Source organism: Anabrus simplex, chromosome 1, assembly GCF_040414725.1.
Source record: "Anabrus simplex isolate iqAnaSimp1 chromosome 1, ASM4041472v1, whole genome shotgun sequence".
Taxonomy (NCBI): Eukaryota; Metazoa; Arthropoda; class Insecta; order Orthoptera; family Tettigoniidae; genus Anabrus; species Anabrus simplex.
This window is the reverse complement of record NC_090265.1, coordinates 820,591,159-820,618,273: the sequence shown is the minus strand read 5'-3', so window position 1 is coordinate 820,618,273 and position 27,115 is coordinate 820,591,159. Positions and strand designations below refer to the sequence as shown.

At 37.7% G+C, this 27,115-nt stretch overlaps 1 protein-coding gene across 3 annotated transcripts in view; it reads right to left on the bottom strand.

The window, feature by feature from the left end:
* Positions 1–311: 311 nt before the first annotated feature.
* LOC136873834 (toll-like receptor 2) overlaps positions 312–27,115 on the bottom strand; it is a 195,501-nt gene continuing 168,697 nt past the window's right edge. For all 3 annotated transcript variants that reach the window (XM_068227608.1, XM_067147110.2, XM_067147102.2), the window contains one exon: positions 312–3,735. In XM_068227608.1, the coding sequence (XP_068083709.1) occupies positions 1,157–3,715 (2,559 nt within the window). In that variant the 5' untranslated portion in view covers positions 3,716–3,735 and the 3' untranslated portion in view covers positions 312–1,156. The remainder of the gene's footprint in view (positions 3,736–27,115) is intronic.

Below are 27,115 nucleotides of genomic sequence, written 5' to 3'. Positions count from 1 at the left end.
AGGTTGACGACCACGGGGCCCTTTGCTGAGTTCTAACATTGCTTCCACTTGTGTGACGCTACTCGCTTTTATCTTCCTGTAAGATTTTTTCCCCTTGGTCAATTCTTGTTCTTTTCCAATCTCGACGGCATTATGTTTGCGAGGCGTAGAGCGTCTTTGATTTTCACAGCCTGCCGATATCTTCATCCTTTAGAAGTGTCGGACCTCTTCCATGTTTCTTCTGATTAGTGTTAGGAGAGGATGGTTACACAGTTGTTCTATTTATTAACACAATAATTACCACTACCTACAATAATACTGAAACTGAAACATTAGAACAAACAATAACGAATCTTTATTTTACTTTAATTTACATTTATATACATAATCGTTTCTATATATGTTACATGGTAAATACAATGGTTTTTTGTGTGCTATAATAGGCGAAGGTTTTATTTCATTACACAATTATTGTGGTACAATTACTTTTCATTTCACGGCGTATCAAATTTCATACGTTAACGTTCTTCAAAATGGAACGCTATGACACTGTAGTTACTTACCGCACTCAACTTCTACCCTTTTCAATGCAGTTACTTAGAGACTTGCAAGATGGCCAAACTGCGTCATGTGGGCGAGTCAATACATGTACACTGTATCTATCGATTCTTCTATGGATGACGTCGACTCTTTGAACTGGGCATGATGTGCACATTATAATATTATGTAAATAAAAATAAATTCAACACAGCACGAAATAAAATAGTATATAGTAATCGCTCAAAGAAAAAAATAGTGCGTGGTATTGTACGTTCTTAACATTTAATATTTTATCAGACTTAATTATTAACAAAATATAATTTATCTCCCATGTAGATAAATGCCCTGTGGCGCCCACGACAAACATTATTTCTATAGGTTCAACTGGATGATGTTATGCATCATTTGACCAAGTGTCAAAAAATATATTTTTAGATATTCGCCATAGCAATGATTTAAATATAATGCATACCTTAATGATTGTGTTACTCTCTTTAGTGCTGTTTATCCTTAATGCAATGCAACGGAAGGGCTGAAAAAAAGAATAATGATTTCCACCCTGTTTGAGAAATCCAGAAACGCCTTTCTCTTCCCTTTGATTTCAAACTGACTGTCCTTATTTTTTAATATTTCATTGTCATTGGTTTGATGTTTTGACCGCTGCCGTTGGTGGCGCTAGTGCAGCTCTCAGTTTTGTCCAGAAGATTCGTTGCTTTTTCGGATTTTGATCCCATTCCAGGTATATTCGCGTTCTCATGAGATATTTCAGAGTAGGCGTCATATTCGACGATCTTACGTTTCCAATTTTCACAATGATAAGGGTATCATCACGATCACCATGTTCCTTATCATCAAGGAATAATCTGTGATGTTCAGCAAGCCGTAACTCCCACATGCACCACTGCGATTTGGCAAACGCGTCACTCACAATCAGTAGAGTTCTACGACTGCTGGCCACACTCTCCAACACAGCCTCTGATATCATAGTCCCAATCTGAAAGTCTCTTTCGTACACGCAGAGCTTAAGGAAAGGTTCTTGGTTCTCTAGCATTGCCACTAATCGAACAACAAAATTCCTGTCTTCACTACTGTACGAAACAAATGCATCGAATTGGTAGTTTGTATATCCTTTACAGACCACCTTTCTTCTGCCCCTGTAACGTGACATGCCTCGTCTTCTTAAATCCATTCTTGCTAAGAATGCCCAGTAGCGGATATAAGAACGATATTTATAGCCAAGAACGCCGCACAAAATCCCTAATGTGAGAAGAATGCATAGCAATATTACAACCCAGATAATCCCCTTACTGTTCTCTGGACACGATTCTTCGTACTCTGATAAACCGAGAAAAATCGTTAGCTCACGGTACTTCCACTGTTCCGGAGCTTCACAGTATGGCACCATATCTGTCGGAAATAAAATATTCTCAATGCTAACATTATTACCATTTGTAACCCAATTCCTTGCTTGAAGCACAGCAGAACAGTCGCAAATGAACATATTATTATACAGTGTCAATAACTTAAGTTTAGAGAAATCTTCAAGCATAACATAGCTTAAAAATGTAAGCTTGTTGTTTGCAAGGAACACTTTGGAAATGTTCGGATTATGTTGAAATATTGGCTTATCAGTCCACGGTTCTAGATCATTCCCTTCTATTGAGAGGCCTGTCAAGTGCTTTAGTGGAAATATGACTTCTGGATATAACTTCACTATGAAGTTGTCATCCAGCATCAAATATTCAAGTTTTTCAAGTGGAGAGAATACGTTAACGTCACTGAAATGGGAAATTCCGCACCTAATAAGAATCAAAACCTCCAGGTTTTTGAGACCTTCAAATATTTCAGCCGTTAAGTTGGTTCGTGAAGTAAGAGGATTATTCTGAAGATTTAAGAATGTAAGTTTTTTAAGCTCCCGGAATGATCCAGGTTCAATGCGACTGATAGAGGCATTTTTCAAACCTAGTTGTTCTGTAAGGTTTTGTAAACCAAGGAATGTCTTAGTTGTAATCGTTTCAAGAAAGACGTAAGAAATGTTTAGTGTGTTGAGATTTGACATATGTACAAAGTTTCCTTCCCCGAGAATGAAATTAATTGGTTGCAATTTATTGTAAGAATTGTATGAAATATCGAGTTCAGTAACTTGAACCGGCAAAATTCCTGAACTGAGTCTTGTTATATAGTTTTTTGCTAGACAGAGATTTCTCAATTGCGGCAGGAAAATCTCGTCAAATGTTCCAGGGTCGACGTTCACTATTAAACAAGACTGGAGGTTCAGATATCGTAATCGGGGCATTTTAGGAAATGAACCTCTCCTAAGGTGGGAAAACTGGTTATTATCCAAACTAAGACTTGTAATTCCAGATTCTCCAATGGCAGACAGCAAATGTTTTGGGGGCTTTTGAAATCCCATATTACCTAAATTCAAAGAGACAACAGTCATGTTATCTCGTGTCATTTGTCTGACAAGGCTAGTTAATGTTGTCTCGTTTAAGGAATTCTGACACAGTTCCAAATGACGCAAATGTCTTAAAGGCCTGAAGGCTTTGGGATGGATGTATTCTAATTGGCAAAGTTTCAAATGCATTTCTACTATAAGTGCACCATTCATTGGTGTTAAATCAAGAGCATCAATACGACTGAACATATTGGCGTTGAGAGATAAGTTAAGTAGACGAGGTAGGTATGTAGGAAGTAAAGAAAGAGCAATATCTCGGATGTTCCAAAAATTATTTTGAATAAGTTTCAGTTCAGTAAGGTTATTGAGACCTTTGAAAGTACCATTACTTAAATAACTTAAATTGCTATTGAAAGAGATGCTGAGTGATTCCAAAGCATCCATGCCAATAAAAACTCCCGGCTCAATAGTTGTAAGATGGGAATTGTACTCAATCATAAGGCATTTCAGATGCCCAAGATTGGTTAGATCACCAACGTATACAGTGCGGATGGCAGTTGTACTGACTGATAGATGATTACCACCAATCCTGTGGTTAGGAAATCGTTCACACCCGCCGTAGCATACCATGGTTCCCAAGCGATTTTCAGTACATGTGCAACCGTCGACCATCGCATCGCTGAATTCTGTAGTTGCAGGATAAATGAACGGTGTCATAGGCATGAACTGATCACTGGAAGTTGCCAAGACGCTGTGGATGTTGAGGAACAGCAGTGGCCACATCCACACCTTCGTCATTCTTCGAATGTCATCCCCACCTAGAAAAGAAGAAGTGAAAGATAAACAGTGTTTCCGAGTTCACTACAAACTCAAACGAGAACTTAGTAAAGAGGGTATAGTGATCTTCAGTGGATGAAACGGTTAACGCATTTTCCAAAAATAACTGTTATCACGTATTTCAGTCAGAAATGCAACATTGCCTGGCTGAGTGGCTCAGATGGTAGAAGTGCTGATACGCCCCATGCGTGTCGGCACATTTAACGGCTCGTAAAAGAACTCCTCCAGGACTTCCGGCACCTTTATGTCTCTGAAAACCGGAAAGGTAGTACAGCACTTGGGACGTAAAATGATAATGAAATAATAATAATAATAATAATAATAATAATAATAATAATAATAATAATAATAATAATAATAATAATAATGAACTGATTACTGGAAGTTGCCAAGACACTAATTATTATTATTATCAACAACCGAGAGAGTGGATATGCGATTTGGATCATATAGCTACGATCTTGCATTCGGGAGATATTGGGTTCGAATCCCATTGTGGGCAGCTCCGAAGATGGTTCTTGCTTCGACACATAGGGAGTTTTTTATAATTTCAGCATCACAATATTACTTTTGTCCCAATTTACTACCTACTTACCGAGTGAGTGGCTGCTTGGTTTGGGTCACGTAGCTGTCAGCTGGCATTTAGAAGATAGTGACTTCGAACCCCACTGTCGGCAGTCCTGAAAATGTTTTTTCGTGGTTTCCCATTTTCACACCATGCAAATGCTGGATCTGCACCGTAATTAAGGTCACGGTTACTTCCTTCCCCGTCGTAGCCCTTTCCGTTCCCATCGTCACCATAAGATCTGTCTGTGTCGATGCAACGTAAAGCAAATTAAAAAACAAATCTTATTAGGCTACAATAAATGAAATAAAAAAGGATCGCAAGATTCTGAGAAAAGTCATGGACCCCATCAGCGAGGAAGGTAAAAATACAGAATCAGACACAACAAGGGACTCTGCCAACAACTGGAGAGCATTACAACAGTTGTGTGACAGAAGAGACTAATCTTCAACGGTTATGTAGTCAGGATGGACAACCAAGCTCACCTCAAGAGTCTTCTAAGAGAAACTAACGATAAGTGGACAATACTAGTTAGAAAATACATAGAACAAATAGAAATTGACCCCAGTGAGATCTATAACATTGATAAGTACAGAATGCTGATAATAACATCAGACTCTCTCCCATAATTAACAGCCAAAATACTGTACCCTGGAGGAGGGGTGAAATGGACTCAGGACCAGATTAACCCCAAAGTTACGAATCAACAGACCCAAAACTCTTCCCCCCCCCCCTTCGCAGCCCTCAAAGCACGTTCACATCCAAGCTACTCCCAATACAGCAGACTTTCACTCCCAAGCCGTCCCACAAATCTCAGATTTTAACGATCAGACCAGCCCAGACAGCGAAGAAGCCTATTCTCAAACTATCCCAATACCACCCTCCCCCCCCCCCCCTACTCTCAAAATTCACAAGTCTACCCAAATCAAGAAAATCACCACCCCCGCAACAACTCAAACAGCCAAATCAAAGGCTCCTAAGAAGAAAACTAAACACTACACTCAATACAAGCCTCAGGAGCCCAACAACACCACTACACCAAAACATACTTCCCCCTCCCCCCACCATTCAACACTCACATTTCTCTGCTATAACTGCCTCCAGCCAGACCACCAAGCAGCCAGCTGCAAGAATAGCACCCGCTGTAATCGCTGCGGTGGCCCCCAACTCCTCATCTACTTGCCGCCAATATTCAGGCAGGCTATTATACTCGGCACGACCAGGCCAGCTGGCCGTGCGGTTAGGGAAGCGCAGCTATGAGGTTGCATCCGGGAGGCAGTGGGTTCGAACCCCACTGTCGACAGCCCTGAAGATGGTTTTCCGTGGTCTCCCATTTTCACACCAGGCAAATGCTGGGGCTGTACCCTAATTAAGACCAGGGTCGCTTCGTTTCAACTCCTAGCCATTTTCCTATCCCATCGTCGCCATAAGACCTATCTGTGTCCGTGCGACGTAAAGCAAATTTTAAAAAATCGGTATACAGCAGTAATCCCATCTATCGGAGATGAGTTGCAACAGGGAGACAAAACACATCCCAAAAAACAATGGTCAGTGTGATGTTGTTGATCAATGTTATGAGCTTTCTGTATTGTAGGCCTTCACATTCAGTTTTCTTTAGATTCTGTGGTATTAGGGCGTCTTACAAAATTATTTATAACGTAGACTGTAGCAAATACAGTAGAGACAATACGCGACGCTCAGCGAGATATCGAGGGACAGCTATTAGAGCTCTCTCTAGCGGTTAGACCTGAGAACTACTGATTCTGTCATAAGAGCACGTATATTTTGTGTGCGAAGCTTTTGGTGTTATTTATGCGCTTTGAGTGAGTTGAGATAATTAAATAGTAGCGTGTGTCATTCCTTGATATCTCCTCTCAACATGGGGGGAAAGATATGTGCTGTGTTTGGCTGCGGTAACTATGTAAGTAATATTGTGTTTACATATATATATTCTTCCAATGACAAAGATAATTTTATAGTACTTCATAATCTTCTGACCTGCTCGACCCATATTTTAACTGGCTTAAAATATAATACGCATATTTAATTGTATAATGCAGCCGTTAACCTTCAATACCGATGTGTTGTTGGAGGTGTGATCTGTGGGTTTTGAAATGTCACAGAAGTGATTTGGATAAGGTGTGCAAGAAAGAAGGGGCGTTACGCTTATATAAGAATTATAAGATCTGTTCAGAACATTTCCAGGCCAGCAAGTTTATTAAAATCCTCGACTATACAGCCAAGGGTATGTTACATTTTTACTCTAATTGTACGTAAATATTCCTCAAAGCATCACTATCGACAACATTTTCATGCTTTTCTTTCTTTTGTCCCTCTTCTCAGATTAAAGCCGGGATTTTATAGATTTTCTTTCTGTTAGTAGGCTTCATGTTACGAGGAAAATTGTCTAACTTTTAAATGTTAATTCATTGCATCATGTGTGTAAGGAATGTGCCGATATTTTTATTGACAAGTGTCTTAATGTGGTGATACAATGTTTTTAAATGAGAAAAAAGACAAATCTAACCGTAAAAGTTCAGGCAGGAATGCTAAAGCAAAAAAAGTAATGCATAAATGAAAGATCAACCCATTTCACAGCATTCCATTTCACATCTTGTTTATATGTTTAATTTCAGTCTCTAAATAATCACCTTTTAAATAATTCTTCATTCATTTATCCAAGACTTGCTTTAGCAACTTCGAAGTTAATATCTCAGTAATACTTTCCTTCTAGACGTAATTTATTTATCCATTTTCGTATATACATTTCCATTGATATTTGAATTTAGCGCGACTTTTCAGGTCAAGTCACTAGGAGCGCCACCGTCGAATTGTCTCCCATTTTAACAAGGCTAAATCCGTAAGTGCCGCGTATTATCTCTACTGTATTTGACTGTAGTTCCTTATTCCCCGACTTTGCATACCGATTTGCATTAAATTCTGCTTACCCATTTTCTCGTGACTCGGCGCTGATATGGACTTAGCAACAAAAATCAAAATTCATGAATATCTCTGTTATCATAGCCGGCACGGTAAAATGTATGAAGACATAAATGATCGGAAATTTAGTACTATATAATTTTAGTTATGTAGTAGTATTTGTCGATAGGACCACTAATAACAAAAATATTTTAGAATTAAATTTTAGGCCTTCCCCTAAACTACCATTTCACTCAGCGTGAGTAAAATTATTTATGGCCTAGATTATAGCAACTTATTCCCCGACTTTTCATAACGATTTTAATTAAGAGAGGGCCACTGGTAACATACATATTTGAGAATTAAATTTTAGGCCTTCCCCTAAACTACCATTTCTCTCAGCGTGAATAAGATTATTTATAGCCTATATCATATCGACTTATTCTCGAACTTTACATACCGATTTTCATTAAGGTGGTCCTATCGACAAATACTACTACATAACTAATAACATAAATATTTGAGAATTAAATTTTAGGACTTCCCCTAAACTACCCTTTTTCTCGGCGCGAGTAAGATTATTTGTAGCCTAGATTATAGCGACTTACTATCGGACTTTACATACCGATTTTCATGAAATTCACTTCAGCCGTTTTCTCGTGATGCGTGTACAGACAGACAGACAGACAGACAGACAGACAGACAGACAGACAGACAGACAGACAGACAGACAGACAGACAGACAGACAGACAGACAGACAGACATTACGGAAAATTAAAAAATGCATTTCCTTGTTACTATGGACACGACCGATGCAGAAAACCATCCTTTTTAAATTCTGAGCAATGTACAGACAAAACTCTTATATATATATATATATATACTAGCTGATGTACCCGTGCTTCGCTACAGGATTCTCAGAAAGACTGACTTGGTGGTTTTTCTAACTGAATTCAACATAGGTCACTACAAAAACGTCAGTAGGTATGTATCGATTGAAGGCAATGTTATCATATAGTATACTCGATCAAATGAAAAACTGCACACTTTCTCACTTTCAACGAACAGTACTACGGTGCCGATCTAACAGTCCAAAGTTCCAGAGCTGGAACAACCAGGTCGCAGACTGCCATTAACACTCCTCTGTCATTATTCCGTTAAATATGCACACTACTCATTCCAATCAGTGTCTCAAGGTAGGGATTGAATAGCTCGAATTCAATGATGAACCAGTGTGTTACGTACCAGCAGTATCAGAAAATGTATGAACCAGAGGAATGGCATAATAAAGAAGAAAGTTTTCCAACTCTCCAGCTATTTCCCGCCAATGTTCAGTCAGGCTGTTATACTGGGTACGCAGTAGTAATCCCATCTAACAGAGTTGAGCGCCACCATAAGAAACGAAGAACATCACAACAAACAATGATCAATGTAAAGTTATTGTTGATCAGTGTTAAGCGCTTTGGATATTGTAGGCCTTCTGAAATACCACTGTTATCATAGTCGGTACAGTAAAACTGAATGAAACATAAATGATCGGAAATTGTATTGTCTATAACTTTTGTTATGCAGTACCGTACTTTTCGATAGCACCAATAACATAGGGACCGGTATTTAAAATTAAATTTTAGGCGCCTTCCCCTAAACTACCATTTCATCTCGGGGGAAAAAAATATTTACAGCCTAGACTATAGTTTCTTATCCCCGACACTATATAGCGGTTTTCATTAAATTCTGTTAACCCATTATCTCGTAGCTCGGCGATGATATGGACTTAGCAACAAAAACACAAATTCATTAATATCTGTGTTATCAGAGCCGGTACGGTAAAAATGTATAAGACATAAATGATTGGAAATTGAATTCTATATAACTAGGTATATAGTATTTATCGATAGGACCGCTAATAATATAAATATTCGATAATTAAATTTAAGGCCTTCCCCTAAACTACCATTTCCCTCAGCGTGAATAAAATGATTTATAGCCTAGATTGTAGCGGCTCTTCCCCCAACTCTACATACCGAATTTCATTAAATTCTCTTCAGCCGTTTTCTCGTGATGCCTGTACATTCATATAAACATACATACATACATACATACAGACAGACAGAAATTACGGAAAAGTAAAAAGTACATTTTCTTGTCACTATGGACATGACCGATACAGAAATACCATTCTTTTCAAATTATGAACAATGTACAGACGAAACTCTTATTATATATATATAGACTAGCAAGATACCCGTGCTTCGCTACGGTATTATACTGAAATTTATAATTGAATGCTAATTGTTTTAGATATATAATCCGCCGAAATTCGCGATCTGACTCGTTTTCTGCGAGAATCCGCCAAAATTCGCGATCTGACTCGTTTTCTAATAGATTACGGTATGTTTCCTCACATTTTTCAATCTTTCTTTCCAGCAATCGATTTCGTACTTCCCGGGCTAGGTCCAGATATTCCACCCCGTCAGTTGGGTACCTAAATCTTTGCCATCTTTTCCTATAAGCGTTTTTAATATGGATCAAATCCTTCAGGAGATCCGGCGTGGTGTCGTCTTAGGTGCCTTGGCGGTACTGAACCCGCGGCCGGACTGCATTCTTAGTCATTACCCGTCCAGGACCATTTTCCAGGGGGGTCCGCACATTTGACAACGGTCCAGAACATTATTATTATTATTATTATTATTATTATTATTATTATTATTATTATTATTATTATTATTAAAAGATGTTCTGAACCCTACAGCAAGCTGCAAGGTCGCTACTTGGCGGTAAATTACATCTGCTGCCAGTGTCATTGTTACAATGTGACCAGCACCATCGTCGCGCGTAGGCAAGTGTGCGGGATTTCTGGCGATACCAATGACATACTTCCGTGCATTGTTGACCTTATTATAGAGGTGAACTATTTGACGGTCCCTCTCATTCCTATCGTTTATTTCAAATGTGTTTAAATTTTTATTTACATGCCAGGAGGATCTACTGTAATCTAAGAACGTTCTCCGAAGGAAAAGATGGCTGTTGAAAACCAGCCCAGGAAAGATTAAAAATGATCGGTTTATGATCAGAATAAGTACATCGAAACTATATAGCCTGTTTCCAGTCATTCGACAGGGTCAGGAATGGAATGAATAAAGCCCCATCTAGCAGCGACAATAGGAATTGTGCCGGCTGCCGAAGCACACCTCTGGGGCAATGATCGTTGAATGACAAATGAAATGAAATATTGGACAGTGTTGCTGGAATGAATGATGAGAGAGAAAATCGAAGTATCCGGAGAAAAACCTGTCCCGCCTCCGTTTTGTCCAGCACGAATGTCACATGGAGTGACCGGGATTTGAACCACGGAACCCAGCTGCGAGAGGCCGGCGCGCTGCCGCCTGAGCAACGGAGGCTCCTTAAGTACATTATGAACAGTAAAATCAATTGATCTCACCTCCTTTTACACCCCACCGCCGTTAAGTTTATTTACACCCCCCCCCCCCAAAAAAATAGAAGACGTGTTTCTTTATGTTAAAAAGATATTCCAAACACCAATGTTCACATCTGTTACATTCAGTTTTGAGATATAAGTATCCCCATAAAAATAATTCACTTTCTTTCACTTCATTTCACACTCCCCTCCCCCCCCCACCCCGTAAGTGAATTTTCCGGCAAAATATACTTGTTTCCTTAATAGTAAAGGATCTTCTAAATAGTAATTATCACGACTCTAACTTCTTCAGTTTTTGATTTATGTGTCTTCATGAAAGGAATTCAACTCCTTTTCACTCCCGCCCCCCAAACGCGTTTTTCTTTGTTTAAGGAGATTCAAATACCAATTTTCACGTCCGTAACAACTTTAGTTTCTATTAGATGTATGTATTCTCATACAATTAATTCAATTAATTTTTCAATTCTTTCACCCCCCCCCCCTTCATTGGATTTTCCGAGAATACGTGTTTCTTTACTTTTAAAGCAGATTCCAAATGTTTAATTTCACGTCTGTAATATCTTCATTTTTAAGATATCAGTAGCCTAATTAAAATAATTCAACACCATTTTCAGTCACTTTTACCCACCCCCCCTTCCACCCAAGTGGTATTTCCGAAAGCTGAAAATACACGTTTCTTTATTTTTAATAGAGATAAAAATACCATTTTTCACTTCTGTAACATGTTAAGTTTTTGAGATATACTGTAGAAATTCGCTTTTTAAAATTTCACCCCTTTTTATTTCCCCTTACGTAGAGTTTCCGAAAACAAATCACCTATCTTTCTTTACATTTACATGAGATTCCAAATACCCACTTTTTACGTCTATAACATTTTACGTTTCTCAGATATTCTGTAGATATAGTCTTTCAAAAAATTCACCCCAGTTTGTCACTCCTGTTTAACCCCCATTAATTGGATTTTCCAAAAACAAAAAAATACGTGTTTCCTTATTTTTAAAGGAGCTCCCATATGCAAATTTTCAGTTCCGTAATATTTTCAGTTTCTGAGATATATGTATCCTCATTAAAGGCATTCATCCCATTATTCACCCATTTACACCCCTCCTATTGGGATTTAAAGAAAGCAAAAAATACGTGTTCTTGTATTTTTAAAGAAGATTCTAAATACCATTTTTTTACATCTGTAAACTTTTAAAGTTTTAAGATGTAGACACACTCATTTTAAAAATTCACCCCCCTTTTCACCCCCCATTATTTGGATTTTCCAAAATCAAAAAATAACTGTTTCTTTATTTTTAAAGTAAATCCCAAATACCAATTTTCAGGTCTGTAATATCTTCAGGTTCTGAAATATAAGTAGCCTCATTAAAGGCATTCAACCGCTTTTTCACCCTTTTCCACCCTTCCAATTGGGATTTTCCGAAAACAAAAAATACGTATTTCTTTATTTTTTAAGGAGATTCTAAATGCCAATTTTTACATCTTTAAACTTTAAAAGTTTTGAGATATAGATAGACTCATTTTAAAAATTCACCCCCTTTTCACACCTCCCATTAATTGGATTTTCCAAAAACAAAAAATATGTATTTCTTTATTTTTAAAGGAGATCCTAAACACCAATTTTCAGGTCTGTAATATCTTCAGTTTTTGAGATATAAGTATCCTCATGAAAGTCATTCAACCACGTTTTCACCGCTTTTCACCCCTCCTATTGGGATTTTCCGAAAACAAAAAATACGTGTTTCTTTGTTTTTAATGAAGATTCTAAGTACCAATTTTTACATCTGTAAACTTTAAGAGTTTTGAGATATAGATGCACCCATTTTAAAAATTCACCCCCTTTTCACCCTCCCATTAATTGGATTTCCCCCAAACAAAAAAATGCGTGTTTCTTTATTTTTAAAAGAGATCAAAAGTACCAATTTTCATGTCTGTAATATCTTCAGTTTCTGAGATATAAGTACCGGTATCCCGATTAAAGGCATTCAACCCCTTTTTCACCCTTTTGTGCACCTCCTATTGGGATTGTCTCAAAACAAAAAAATACGTGTTTCCTTATTTTTAAAGAAGATTCTAAATACCAATTTTCACATCTGTAAAGTTTTAATGTTTTGAGATATAGACACACTCATTTTAAAATTTCACCCCCCTTTTCACCCCCTTAGCGACGGTATATCCAAAAATCCTCTCTTAGCGAGCACCTACATCTTAATATGAATATATCTCCAAAATTTCATTTCTTTATGTCCAGTAGTTTTGGCTCGGCGATGATGAATCAGTCAGTCAGTCAGTCAGTCAGTCAGGACAAGCTACTTTATATATATAGATTACATTTCAGGCCTTCCCCATTTCACTCAGTGTGAATAGCATTATTGATAGCCTAGATTATAGCGACCTATTCCCCGACTTTGCATACCAATTTTCGTGAAGATACGACCACTAATAAAATAAATATTTGACAATTAAATGTTAGGCCTTCCCCTAAACTACCATTTTTCTCAGAGTGTATAGCCTATATTGTAGAGACTTATTTCCCATCTTTGTCTAGCGATTTTCATTAAGACACGACCACTTATAACATAAATATTTGAGAATTAAATGTGAGGCCTTTCCTTAAACTACCATTTCACTCAGCGTGATTAAAATAATTTATAGCCTAGATTGTAGCGGTTCATCACCCGACTTTACATTCCGATTTTCATTAAATTCTCTTCAGCCGTTTTCTCGTGATGCGTGTACAGACAGACAGACAGACAGACAGACAGACAGACAGACAGACAGACAGACAGACAGACAGACAGACAGACAGACAGACAGACATTACGGAAAAGTAAAAAATGTATTTTCTTGTTACTGTGGATATGACCGATACAGAAATACCATTCTTTTCAAATTCTGAGCAATGTACAGACAAAACTCTTATTATATATATATATATATAGATTACATTCCAGGCCTTCCCCTAAACTACCATTTCACTCAGTGCGAATAACATTATTGATAGCCTAGATTATAGCGACCTATTCCCCGACTTTGCATACCAATTTTCATGAAGATACGACCACTAATAAAATAAATATTTGACAATTAAATTTTAGCCCTTCCCCTAAACTACCATTTTTCTCAGCGTGTATAGCCTATATCGTAGCGAATTATTTTCCATCTTTGTCTAGCGATTTTCATTAAGACACGACCATTAATAACATAAATATTTGAGAATTAAATTTCAGGCCTTCCCCTAAACTACCATTCCACTCAGCGGGATTAAAATAATTTATAGCCTAGATTGTAGCGGTTCATCACCCGACTTTACATTCCGATTTTCATAAATTCTCTTCAGCCGTTTTCTCGTGATGCGTGTACATACAGACAGACAGACAGACAGACAGACAGACAGACAGACAGACAGACAGACAGACAGACAGACAGACAGACAGACAGACAGACAGACAGACAGACAGACAGACAGACAGACAGACAGACAGAAATTACGGAAAAGTAAAAAATGCATTTTCTTGTTACTGTGGATATGACCGATACAGAAATACCATTCTTTTCAATTTCTGAGCAATGTACAGACAAAACTCTTATTTTATATATATAGATTATCAGTGAAGAGGTGGTTTCTCCTCTGGTTTGGAGGAAAAATTTGCTTCCAAGTCAGATAGATTTTTCCGCCGCCAGTGTAGCGAAGTGATATTTTCCGACTCATTGGGTACTCCTAGGAAACAAATTTGTAAAAGGACATCGTTTTTTCCCTGGGAATCTCCACTATTCGACCATCTCCCCGCCGAAAAAAAGACGAAGAGTGTTCACGAATCACGGCTATCTACGGCTTGGTCATTCCAGCTCTGGAACTTTGGACTGTTAGATGGGCAGTGTATTCCTGTTCGTTAAAAGTGAGAAAATGTGTGGTGTTTCATTTGATCGAATATTTCATATGAAGGCATTGCTTTTAATCGCGCCATTCCTACTGACGTCATTGTAATGTATGTTCATTTCAGTTGGAAAAACCACTAAGACAGTCTTTCTGAGGGTGTAAAAAGGCAGGCGGAGAGTGAGTGTCTACCATTATAATGAAAACTCCCCAACCTGATTGTGACGGATGGTATGAAAGCGGGTCTACCATTACAGTGAAAATTCCCTAACTCCGTCTTCATTTGTGGAAAGGTGTTTGGTGACTTTTCGTCGCGTTTCTGGGGTAACGTTAAGTGCTATGAAATTTAATACAATCTTGCTCACAATGTGTACATTACAATTCCGTATACAATGTAGAATTCCGTAGTGAAGCACGGGTCCATCAGCTAATTTGGAATAAAATTAATGTAGAATTTAATAAAAGTTTTTTTTTTTCAATTTGCTTTACGTCGCATCGACATAGAGAGGTCTTATGGCGACGGTGGGACAGGAAAGTGCTAGGAGTGGGAAGGAAGCGATCGTGGCCTTAATTAAGGTACAGAGAATTGTGGTGCTATAATTTGGAATAGGCCTAAATTTTTATTCTAGATCAGGTAATAATAATAATAATAATAATAATAATAATAATAATAATAATAATAATAATAATAATAATAATAATAATAATAATAATAATAACTCAGCCTCTGCCTTAAGTATGCACACTGCTCATTCAAAACAGCGTGTCAGGGTAGGGATCGAATAACTGGAATACTATGAAGAACCAGTGTGTTACGTACCAGCTGTATCAGAAAATGTATGAACCAGAGGAATGACATGTTAAAGAAAGTTTTCTAACTCCCAGGCTATTTCCCGCCAATAATCAGTCAGGCTATTATACTCGGTACGCAGCAGTAATCCCATCTATCGGTGTTGAGTGGCAGCATAAGAGACAAAAAAAAACCACAACAGACAATAGTCAATGTAATGTTATTGTTGATCAATGTATGAGCTTTCAATATTGTAGACCTTGACATTTAGTTTTCTGCCGACTCTGAAATACCACTCATCATAGTCGGTACGGTAGAACTGAATAAAACATAAGTGAATGGAAATTGTATTCTCGGTAACTTTTGTTATGTAGTACTTTTCGATAGGACCGAAAACATAGGTATTTAAAAATTAAAATGTAGGCGTCTTGCCCTAAACTGCAATTTCATCCAGGGTGAATAAAATTGTTTATAGCTCAAACTGTAGTGTCTTATTCCCTGACTCTATATACCGATTGTCATTAAATTCTGTTAACCCATTTTCTAGTGGCTCGGCGTCGATATGGACTTAGCAACAAAAATACCAATTCATGAATTTCTGTGTTTTCATAGCCGGCACGGTAAAAAGGTATAAGACATAAATGGTCGGAAATGTAATTCTATACAACTTTGGTTATGTAGTATTAATCGATACGACCACTAATAATATAAATAATTGAGAATTAAATTTTAGGCCTTCCCCTAAACTACCATTTCATGCGATGTGAATAAAAAACTGTATAGCCTAGATTACAGCGACTTATTACCCGACTTTGCATACTAATTGTTATTAATATAAATATTTGAAAATTAAATTTAAAGCCTTCCCCTAAACTACCATTTCTATCAGCGTGAATAAAATTATTTATGGCTTGGATTGTAGCGACTTATTCTCCGACTTTGCATACCGATTTTCATTAAATTCTCTGTAGCCGTTTTCTAGTGATGCGTGTACATACATACAGACAGACAGACAGACAGACAGACAGACAGACAGACAGACAGACAGACAGACAGACAGACAGACAGACAGACAGACAGACAGACAGACAGACAGAAATTACGGAAATGTAAAAAGTCCATTTCCTTGTTACTGTGGACATGACCGATGCAGAAATGCCATTCTTTTCAAATTCTGAGCAATGTACAGACAAAACTCAGATTCATTCATGCATGAACACAATTCAATCATGAAATCATGAATTCATCAATTCATGTAGCCATTCGTTCGATTCTTAAGCATTCATTAATGAATGAATGAGTGACTGATTGAATGAATGAATTTTCTCAGCCTACCGCTACGGAAACCTTGCTCTTATGGAATGGTTGACATGATTAGCGAAACGATGGAGGGGAGAATGTTGAAAATGTATGAGGGAAAACTTCGGCTTCCCGTACAAATTAAATCTTTGATTGAAATAATGTAACTCTGTAAGGACTTGTGACACAAAAGTAAGCACTAATGAATGAATTTTCTCAGCCTACCGCTACGGAAACCTTGCTCTTATGGAATGGTTGACATGATTAGCGAAACGATGGAGGGGAGAATGTTGAAAATGTATGAGGGAAAACTTCGGCTTCCCGTACAAATTAAATCTTTGATTGAAATAATGTAACTCTGTAAGGACTTGTGACACAAAAGTAAGCACTAATGCAACGTATGTTGTCCTAGACTATTTAAACTGTTCACAGCTAGGACATAAATTATTTATTTATAATAAATAGATAAATAAATAAATAAATAAATAAATTTAAAATACAACAATTTAGAAATTGGGTGGAAATAGTTAATTAGTTTTATTGTAATGTTTAATGTAGTAATAAATAAACAATTTTTATAATAAGTAAAAGCATTCGTGTATCAAACACAATGTTGAATTACAATTAACTCCCTCCCAGTTTCAGGTAATCCGAAACTGGGGGATGGGAGTATTCTATTCTACATTAAATTTTGTTCTGTTCTACTTAATAGCACTCTCTTCTGTAAGCATCTTCTGATCTCGTGAGACTTATTTCATCTTGATATTTTAATTTGTGTACCTGTCCGATGATGGTTGGGTTTGCCTACTGACACACAATCGCACATATTTTTTTCTAAAAATAAATACACGAGCAGTTAAAGAGAACAACTATACTGAATCGATCTACAAACACATGCGGACTAGTGATGGGACATTCGATTCATTTTACTGAATCGATTCATTTGATTCCGTTCACGTTACTGAATCGATACAGTGATCCGATTCACGGCTCATTGGTCACCGCTCCTACTGCATCTGTGTAGTATGTGCTGGTAACACAGCAGCAACAGCATTCAGTGCTCGCAGCTGCCATCTGGTCTTCATACTTTGAACTCCTTTCTTAGAAAAAATGCTAGTTACTCTAATACATCGAAGGTTTCCGGCGACGCAGGGTGGGAAAGGTTAGGAAGGTAGCAGCCATGGCCTGAATTAAGGTACAGTCCCAGCATTTCCTGGTGTGAAAATGGGGAAACTACGGAAAAACCATCTTAACGGCTGCCGACGGTGGGATTCGAACCCACCATCCCCCGAATGCAAGCGCATAGCCACGCGATATTAACCGCACGACAACTCGCTCAGTCTTTTTAAAAAAGTATTTTTCTATCAGCTGAGGATTTTTTTAAATCGTCATATTTTGTATAGGCTACCCGAGATGTACAGTAGCCCGCTGGTTTTCTGATTCAACATACTGTTATTGCGTCTGTCCACATATGATTGAAGTCTTGTGCAACGATGTGACATATGAACTGAGAGAATACTGAGCCGTTCTTCCCAATATAAAACAGGTACTTTTGAGTGGTCATGACTCATGAGCATGACTCATAGTCATAGGGCAGGCTCGAGTCGAGTTTAACTGTCAAAATGTCAACTAAGTTATAATACTAAGATTCATTAAACTAATAAATAGTATAACCTAATAGCCTACCTACTTACTAGCTACTTCAGAATTATGTTGTGACTACCTTTTTAACACTGCAAATAAATCCTTCTATTATTTAAACCTCCCTGTAAGAAGAGGACAGTGAATGCAAATGGGCATTATTTTCAAATGAGCTGAGCTCGAGAGTCCATTATAGCATACGATTCTTTCAGTCTAGCATGGCTCACTGTATGTCTCGCTGCAGTGGAAGCTCGGCTCTCCGCGTGTCCATTGAGCCGATAAGAAGCCGTGTGTATCATGTGTCTCACTGAGCCGCGCTCGTTCACGATTCTTTCGATGTGCCATGATTCACTGTATGCCTCGCTGCAGCGGAAGCTCGGCTCTCCGCGTGTCCAGTGAGCCGATAAGGAGCCGTGTGTATCATGTGTCTCACTGAGCCGCGCTCGTTCACGATTCTTTCGATGTGCCATGATACACTGTCTCGCTGCAGCGGAAGCTCGGCTCCCCGTCAACGTCCAGTGAGTGCGCCACTCAGCACTGTCCGCTGGGAGTAAGCTGAATCGTGTGCCGTGAGCTCGCCTTTCCTGTGAATCGATTCACTCGGACACTTGAATGAATCGATACACTGCTTCGAATCATGCATTCAGTAGCCAACACTAATGCGGACTGCAGAAGCAGCATGCTATAAATTACGCACTATCTACACGTCACGATTTCATCTTAGAGCTTTTTATCTAATCTATATTTCTGCCGCAAATTTACAAATGTTGACAGAATTGTACCCCTCGCTCCAAAGATTCTGCCTTAGATTGTATGATCGAAGGAAAATGGGAATGGGAGGTTCATATACCGTCCTTTTTTCCTCATCAACGTCAGTAGGCTGAGAGGAAATTGATTCGAAACGTATTGTTGGATCGATAATCTCAGCTTCACCCTTCGCTTTGTTGGTTGCAATGATATCGATCCTGCGATTGCTGCATCCATCAACAAAATGTACTTCTTTATGTACTTCAAGATGGTTGTGACGAAGGGCGTTAGCGATCGTGGTTATATTCTAAACATATTTTTCTTCCTAAAACCAACTTTCTTTACTTTGCCAAAGTCAGGATTATCAACTACAGTACTTCATTTGCTGTTATCTCTACATGGGCAAGTCCACCTTTTCTGTACTCTGATAGTCAAGAGAGAAACTACTCGAAGAGACAGATAGCCGAGCGTAACTCCAGCACAGTTTACTTAGGATTATGAAGTTGATCTTTTCCAACATATCATACCATACAATAGTAGAAACAACTAACTCAAATGACAATATTTCATTCATCAAAGAAGTAGGCTCTCTTATAATTTTGAAATCTTTGCTTATATCTAAGAATTTCTTAAGGCACTCTTGAATAATTTCTTTCAGCTGATATCGTACAGCCTTAACACTTTCCACACAGTATTCCCATCTTATTTCGCATAAATACTTCACAGTGATGATAACTCTTCTTTATTGTACCGATTCCTGTGAGTATGCTGAGAATAAGGCATACAGTCTTTGCAAAGTTCCGAAAATCAAGTTTAATATTTGGGCACTATGATGTTGGATGACAGAGTAGGAGAATTCAGTCATGACACCCACAAGGAGCAAAGGAAATTGAGGGATTCCTTCCAGTATTCTGGTTTTAACACCAACAGTATTTTGTTCCTTGTTTTGTTTTTCAACTAGCAAGAATCCCTCAAAGTTCTCCTCAGTGCTGACACCCTTTACATGCACATACCGTCGTACCAAACACATCTGTTCAATGAAAAAATTATTGGGGAATAGCTAACTAGATATTTATCGCCAGAACTTCAATTACTAGGACTTGATAGTAATCTTTTGCCTTTCGAATCCTCTTCAGGATTTTTTGATATGACATGGTTTGCCTTTAGTTCGGTTAGTTCATTCTGAAAGTTGTTTTCTTTTCCCAGATAGTTATATGGAGGCGATTCTCTTCAAATCTCTGTAAGTGAACTCTCATAATAGGGTCAAATTTGGCTAACAACTTTACAAGACCTACGAAGTTACCACTACTTTCCGCTTCCAAAATTTTCTTATGACTGTAAACGCAAGACTATTTGTCGCTAGGCACCCTGTGATGACAAGTTTCCGATCTAAAGTATCTCTCCATCATTTCCTTTCTTCTGGAATCTGGACATTTTTCCAGTCCCTTACGTACATCACTGTTTACAAATAAAAAAGGTGTTGGATGTGGTGAGGAAGGAAAACACTAAACTTCTAAAAATGCAAATATATATTTGAAGTATCCGGTCTAATTTTGTTGTTGTTGTTATTGTTGTATTTAAGCGTGCACTAACTTTTGATTCTATTTTACACCTCATTTCGTTTTTCTTTGTTTTTTAACAATATGCTTTACTTCGCACCGACACAGATAGGTCTTATGGCGACGGTGGGATAGGCCAACTGTTAAAATGGGGAACCATGGAAAACCATCTTCAGACAGTGGGATTCGAACCCACTATCAACCGAATGCAAGCTGACAGCTGTGTGACCTAAGCCACTTAGCCACTCGGTCAATCTTTCGGTACTTTATTCTGTGAAATATTGTACCTGCCAGTCTACCACCTGTGAACTCAATACTGCTGGGTATATAATCGAAGTTGCAGACGGAAGACGCCGTGACATTTTTGAGCAGAAGTGCGAGCATCTATTACTGTTTCAGGAGAAAAAAACTAAGCATTTAAACTCTTCACTCTACCCCTTTCATCTCTACTTAGATTTACTCACCACACAACGACAGAAGAAATGCAGAAGACGCCGTGTCATCTTTGAGCAGAAGTGCGAGCATCTATTACTTCTGATTTCTCTCAGAGGAGAAAAGGAACGGAAAAACTAAACATTTAATCACTCTACTCAGATTTTCTCACAACACAACGACCATCTCATCGCTCGGTACAGATAATGTCTACTGATATTACTAGCCAAGGAAAGGTAATTTTGAACTGGAGATTGGGCAGGGAAATGAAATAATACAAGTAACAGAGCAGCGGAAGAAACAATGTATGGTTCTTCAACTGGAAACAATTTATTTACAAATGTTTACATATTTACAAGAGTACATTACACCACAACTTACTGGGTATATTAAATAACACATTCACTTATCTACAAGTATGTTAGAGTAAATAATTGATGTAGGCTACATAACTAATAATACTCGTTTCAACAAGCTAAGTATGACATAGAGAATAATAATAATAATAATAATAATAATAATAATAATAATAATAATAATAATAATAATAATAATAATAGATAGATAGATAGATAGATAGATAGATAGATAGATCAGTGACATAGATAAGTGATCGACAGCTTCAGAAGCTTCCATGACGAACAGAAAATGAATAGGTGATGGACAGAGGAAAGAAGACAGGCTGCCAGAGAAAGAATACAAAGATTTTGGGCTGCAAAGAAGGCTTCCAGTAATGTGTGGTTGTTGCTTAACGTGGTCTCAAGTGACCGTAAACGAATATAATAATAATAATAATAATAATAATAATAATAATAATAATAATAATAAAGTCCGCCTCTGTGGTGTAGTGGTTAGTGTGATTAGCTGCCACCACCGGAGGTCTGAGTTCGATTCCCGGCTCTGCCACGAAATGTGAAAAGTGGTACGAGGGCTGGAACGGGGTCCACTCAGCCTCGGGAGGTCAACTGAGTAGAGGTGGGCTCGATTCCCACCTCAGCCATCCTGTAAGTGGTTTTCCGTGGTTTCCCTCTTCTCCTCCAAGCAAATGCCGGGATGGAACCTAACTTAAGGCCACGGCCGCTTCCTTTCCTCTTCCTTGTCTATCCCTTCCAATCTGCCCATCCCCCCGCAAGGCCCATATTCAGTATAGCTGGTGATGCCGCCTGGGCGAGGTACCGGTCATCCTCCCCAGTTGTGTCCCCCGCCCCAGAGTCTGAAGCTCCAGGACACTGCCCTTAAGGCGGTAGAGATGGGATGCCTCGCTGAGTTCGAGGGAGAAACCAACCCTGGAGGGTAAGCAGATTAAGAAAGAAAGAAAGAATAATAAAACCTTTAGTTAGCACATCCCCCTCTCTGTTGGTGAGGTAGTAAAATACATCCAAGGTATCCCCTGCCTGTCCTAAGAGGAGACTGAAAGGGGACCCCAGGCCTTCTCAATTTTGGAACGTGTGTCGCTGGCCGCGGGGGATCCCTAACTGAGTCTGGTATTTCTTCCATCTACTTGTACCAGGCTCCTCATTTTCATCTTTGCTACCCAACCTCCCTTGGTCTCTTCTTGTTCTCTTCTGATACCGACGGTGCTAGGTTTGCGAATCCTTGGGGAGCATTTGATTTTCCGATACTTTTATCGGAGTGTCAGGCCTTTTCCTCTTCCCTCTGATTAGTGTTACGAGAGGATGGGTTGCTCATTGATCACTACCACCACCACTCAACATATCACAGGAGTTTCTGAGGTTGCTGAGGCCAACTTGGCTCAGCTATGTTTGGGTCGCGGGTTTAAGGGCGGATGCCCTTAGTGACACCATGTTAATTCTCAGGTGAAAATTTCAACCCGAGATCGACTGGGATTCGAATTACGGACATTTGAGTCGAAAACCACCAGCTGAGCCACTGTCCTAATCACACTCCTAATAATAATAATAATAATAATAATAATAATAATAATAATAATAATAATAATAATAATAGGCATGATTATATCATGTCTATGAGTACGGGCCGTGTAAGCATCAATGGCAAAATAATAATAATAATAATAATAATAATAATAATAATAATAATAATAATAATAATAATAATAATAATAATACATGACCTCAGCTCCTGAAGTGCAAATATTTCAGTTGACATCACCTGAGGGAAGTGCCCGTCAATTTCAAGCTTTCATTTTCGCCAACAGGTTGTGCCATTGTCGTTTATGACAGTCAGCGCTCTTAAGAGCGAAGCCGAGTACAATATGTATATGGATTAGAATACTGAAATAATTTTCGCCGAGTTATTTTAGATGCCGGTATGAACGACTTGGAATGAAACAGATAACATATTATAACAGTATTACACCTGACTGAAAAAGGAATCAATTTATTTATTTACTCAGATCACTAACCACTCGAACATCGGCACAGTCTTGGATTACAAATTAAGAGATGATGTTTTATAACAATATAAATATGGATTAGTTAATTTCTAGTATTCGAAGTTCCTATGTTCGGTATTTTTTAAGCTGTCTGAAGTGAAGTAGAATAATTTTGAAACTATCACACGTCAAAATAAAAAGAATCTTTGGTACCGTACTCGTAATATCACATCTGTTTCTAAAAACAATGCTTTAATAATAGGGGTCTGTAATAATACATGCCATTTACAAATCATAACTACTTCGTTTGCAGTGCATTCCCTCTTATCTCAAAATACAAAAAAAGTTGGTTTCTGTCATATACTTTGAATTCAAAGATTTTAGGTTTGCACTACTGCGCCCAAGTTAATGATTCTGTAACTATTTACTCTTCTTCCGACAGCTTACAAAATTGATTAAATAATTCGTGTACTAACTGGCCTTAAGAACAAATATTGTTGTACAACTTTTAAATTTACTTTTATAATCTGGCAATGCATACAGTCTTCACCAGGGATAGGATTTATACGTCATAAAATGGCTAAATATGTACTAGGCCGACATATGTGCTAAAGTAATCCAAAACATAGGGATAAAAGGTTAGGGGAAGTTCGTGTAATTTGGACCACTTAACTTTAAATGTACATAACTCTATTGGCCGTAATAAAAAATTCTCAAATTTTATACACGATGATTAGTACAATGTATCAAATGATTTGGTGAAAATAAATGTTATCTGTAGGATTTGTTTAAAAGTAATATTTATTCTAAAATGTGTTATCGTGTAATTTGGACCGATAGCGTGTAACTTGCACCAGGTGTTCGTGTAATTTGGACTGGTAAATATAAACACTTCTAAGTTATTTAATGTCTATATTATGAAATACTAAGCAATACAATACGACTCTGTCAATCGTGGTAGTCACTTTAGGCATGTAGGACAACGATAAAACAATTCATTCTGAACTTTGGCGCAGTTTTCACGAACCTACTTTCTGCAATTATTGCACTGAATACAGTCGTCATCATAATACTTGTCACATATAATTCCGTCAGATGGTTCCTCAATTGTAATCACGCCGGCTGAGTGAACCTCAAACCATCCCTCAGAATCGGGTAAAAATCCCTGACCTGGCTGGGAATCGAATCCGGGGCCTTCGGGTAAGAGGCAGGCACTCTACCCCTACACCGCAGGACCGGCCTCAAATTATAAAACAAGTTATTTTAGAATCACCAGTAAAACTACGAAGAAACGTAATTATTGCAATTGTTTCAACGGTCTAAATTACACACTCTCGGGCACGACGTGCTAAGATCTAATAAAAAACTAATTTACAAAGTATTTAAAATTTATGTTAAAACTTACCTACTGTGCCATCAGTACTTGTAAAAGCTAAACACCCTCTTGGCTGAAATAACTACTTCACAGCAAACTTACAGCAAACTCTCGATTATCCTGGCTAATCACTGGACACATTCGCACGGATAACTGAAAACACGGATAATACAATTCGTGCATTTTGATGCATAACGAAACTTTTAATAATATAGAACATACAATTCTGTTTGAAAATACTATAATGTCAAACAATTACCACATTCAATAACCACTTGTATCAATAAAGTAGGCCACTACAAAAATTACTCATGTCTGTTGTTGGTACTAAAATACTCTTGAGGTATGAAAAGTGAATTCTACGAGTTTCTCTTGCTATTTTTAATGTCTCTGTCTGAACACAAATCCCATATTCATTCGCTAATTTCTTTACTGATTCTCCTTTTTCGAACTTTTCAATTAATTCAAGCTTTTGTTTTAAAGTTGAAAGCTCTTTCTTTCGCTTCGTAGCCATGACTGCTATCACAGAACACCAACAAACAATTGTACATTGGTTAGTTCTCGAACAAAGCACGCTTGCCGTCGAGAGCGCGCTCGAATTTCAAGCGCTCAGTTCACACGTATTCAAAATGCCATGACAAAATGAAGGAAATAAAATAAAATTATAATACAATAAATCTTTGACGTGCACGGATAACCCGCAAACCGGATAATGCGCACCAGATAATCGGGAGTTTGCTCTACTTGTCACCGTGTAAGCTTACAAGGAGTGTTAGTATTAAGACTGTTTTCCTCTTCCTCCTTCAACCTTACGCCCATTAGCAAAACAACTTCCAGGAAGAAAGCTACTCTCGGCTGTCTTGCTGACCTTGCCTCAGACAGAGGGTAACCACACTTGCAAATACCAAAAATATTATCGGTCCAAATTACATGCAGGTCCAAATTACACGGACTTCCCTTAGTACGTTTCCCTTTTGGGAAAATCAAATTATATATATATTTCAAAAAATGTGCGACGCGCTGTTACCTAGCAACCGTGCAGGCTGTGATGTGAAGTACTGATGGATGGCCATGGCATACAGATGTATGGCCTAAACAGATCTCAAGATACTGTTGCTAGGTAAGATCACGCCATACATTTTGTTACATGACACTATTTTGTTACACAAAGAAACAATGATGAAGCTCTTAAGACATCTATGACAAAAATGTACTAACATTTTCATTAAAATGATACAAACTAATGTAAAGAATATCTGTATTGTATAGAATTTCCATACTTATGAGAAGGGTACAATTTAAAAACATTAAAGCGACAGAACAAGAATTTAACTTTTTGATATAGGTATTAAAATAATTGGGACTTGTTTTGCACTGTTACGAGAAAATGATGCATCTTAATCTTCAAAACACTTTCCTGATTGAAGATAATAAGAGTTACACTTTAACGTGTAGCTCCAGTAAGTTCCGCACACTGATGAAGTGCATGGAATGCGCAAATGAATTGAATCATCTTTGGTTCAATGCTTCATCAGCTTGCACCATATACGGAGCTGCATCCCACAAAAACATGAACACATTTTCATATTTGATACTGTTTGGCCATATAATTGCCCAGAGCATCACTGAATAATGCCAAAATTTGCTCCTGTTGTTACATTTATCCAAAACCTCACGTATACCCATCATTTTAAGGACATATTCCTTGTTGAATTTTACACCGATTTAACACAACATATCTTAGAACAAACTCTAATAATTCACAACGTAGACAAGCCTGAAGTTGTGAAATTTAGATAATGATTCCTTTAATAGGAACTGCTAGAATAGTGCAATAATAATAATAATAATAATAATAATAATAATAATAATAATAATAATAATAATAATAATTAGTGTTATTGAAACAAGTTATTCCAAACTTATTAAGACCTAAACTTTTGTTTACCTTTCTATCTGTTCAAGTTGCTCTATTGCAGACCGATATGAATTTCCTAATAAAGTACAGAAAATTGTCATTTCTTGTGATTATTGTTGCCCTACATAAATCACTCATCTCTGTGTTTAAAATATAACCATTGAACGATTGCGATAGCTACCGGCGTGCTAGCCGGCCAGTGTCTTGGGAAGGTGCGGCATCCAACGGATGAGCCCATGCCGCACAGGGGCGAAACACTGTTAATTTTTGACGATTGAGTATTCTGAATTTTATTGAACAATTATTTATTTATTTATTTATTTATTTATTTATTTATTTAGTAACACTTACCACTGAATACATTGCAAAATAAAGAGAAGGATTAAGAAATATTTCAAACGGATTTAGGTTCTACATGTAAGCTATTTCATAAATCAACG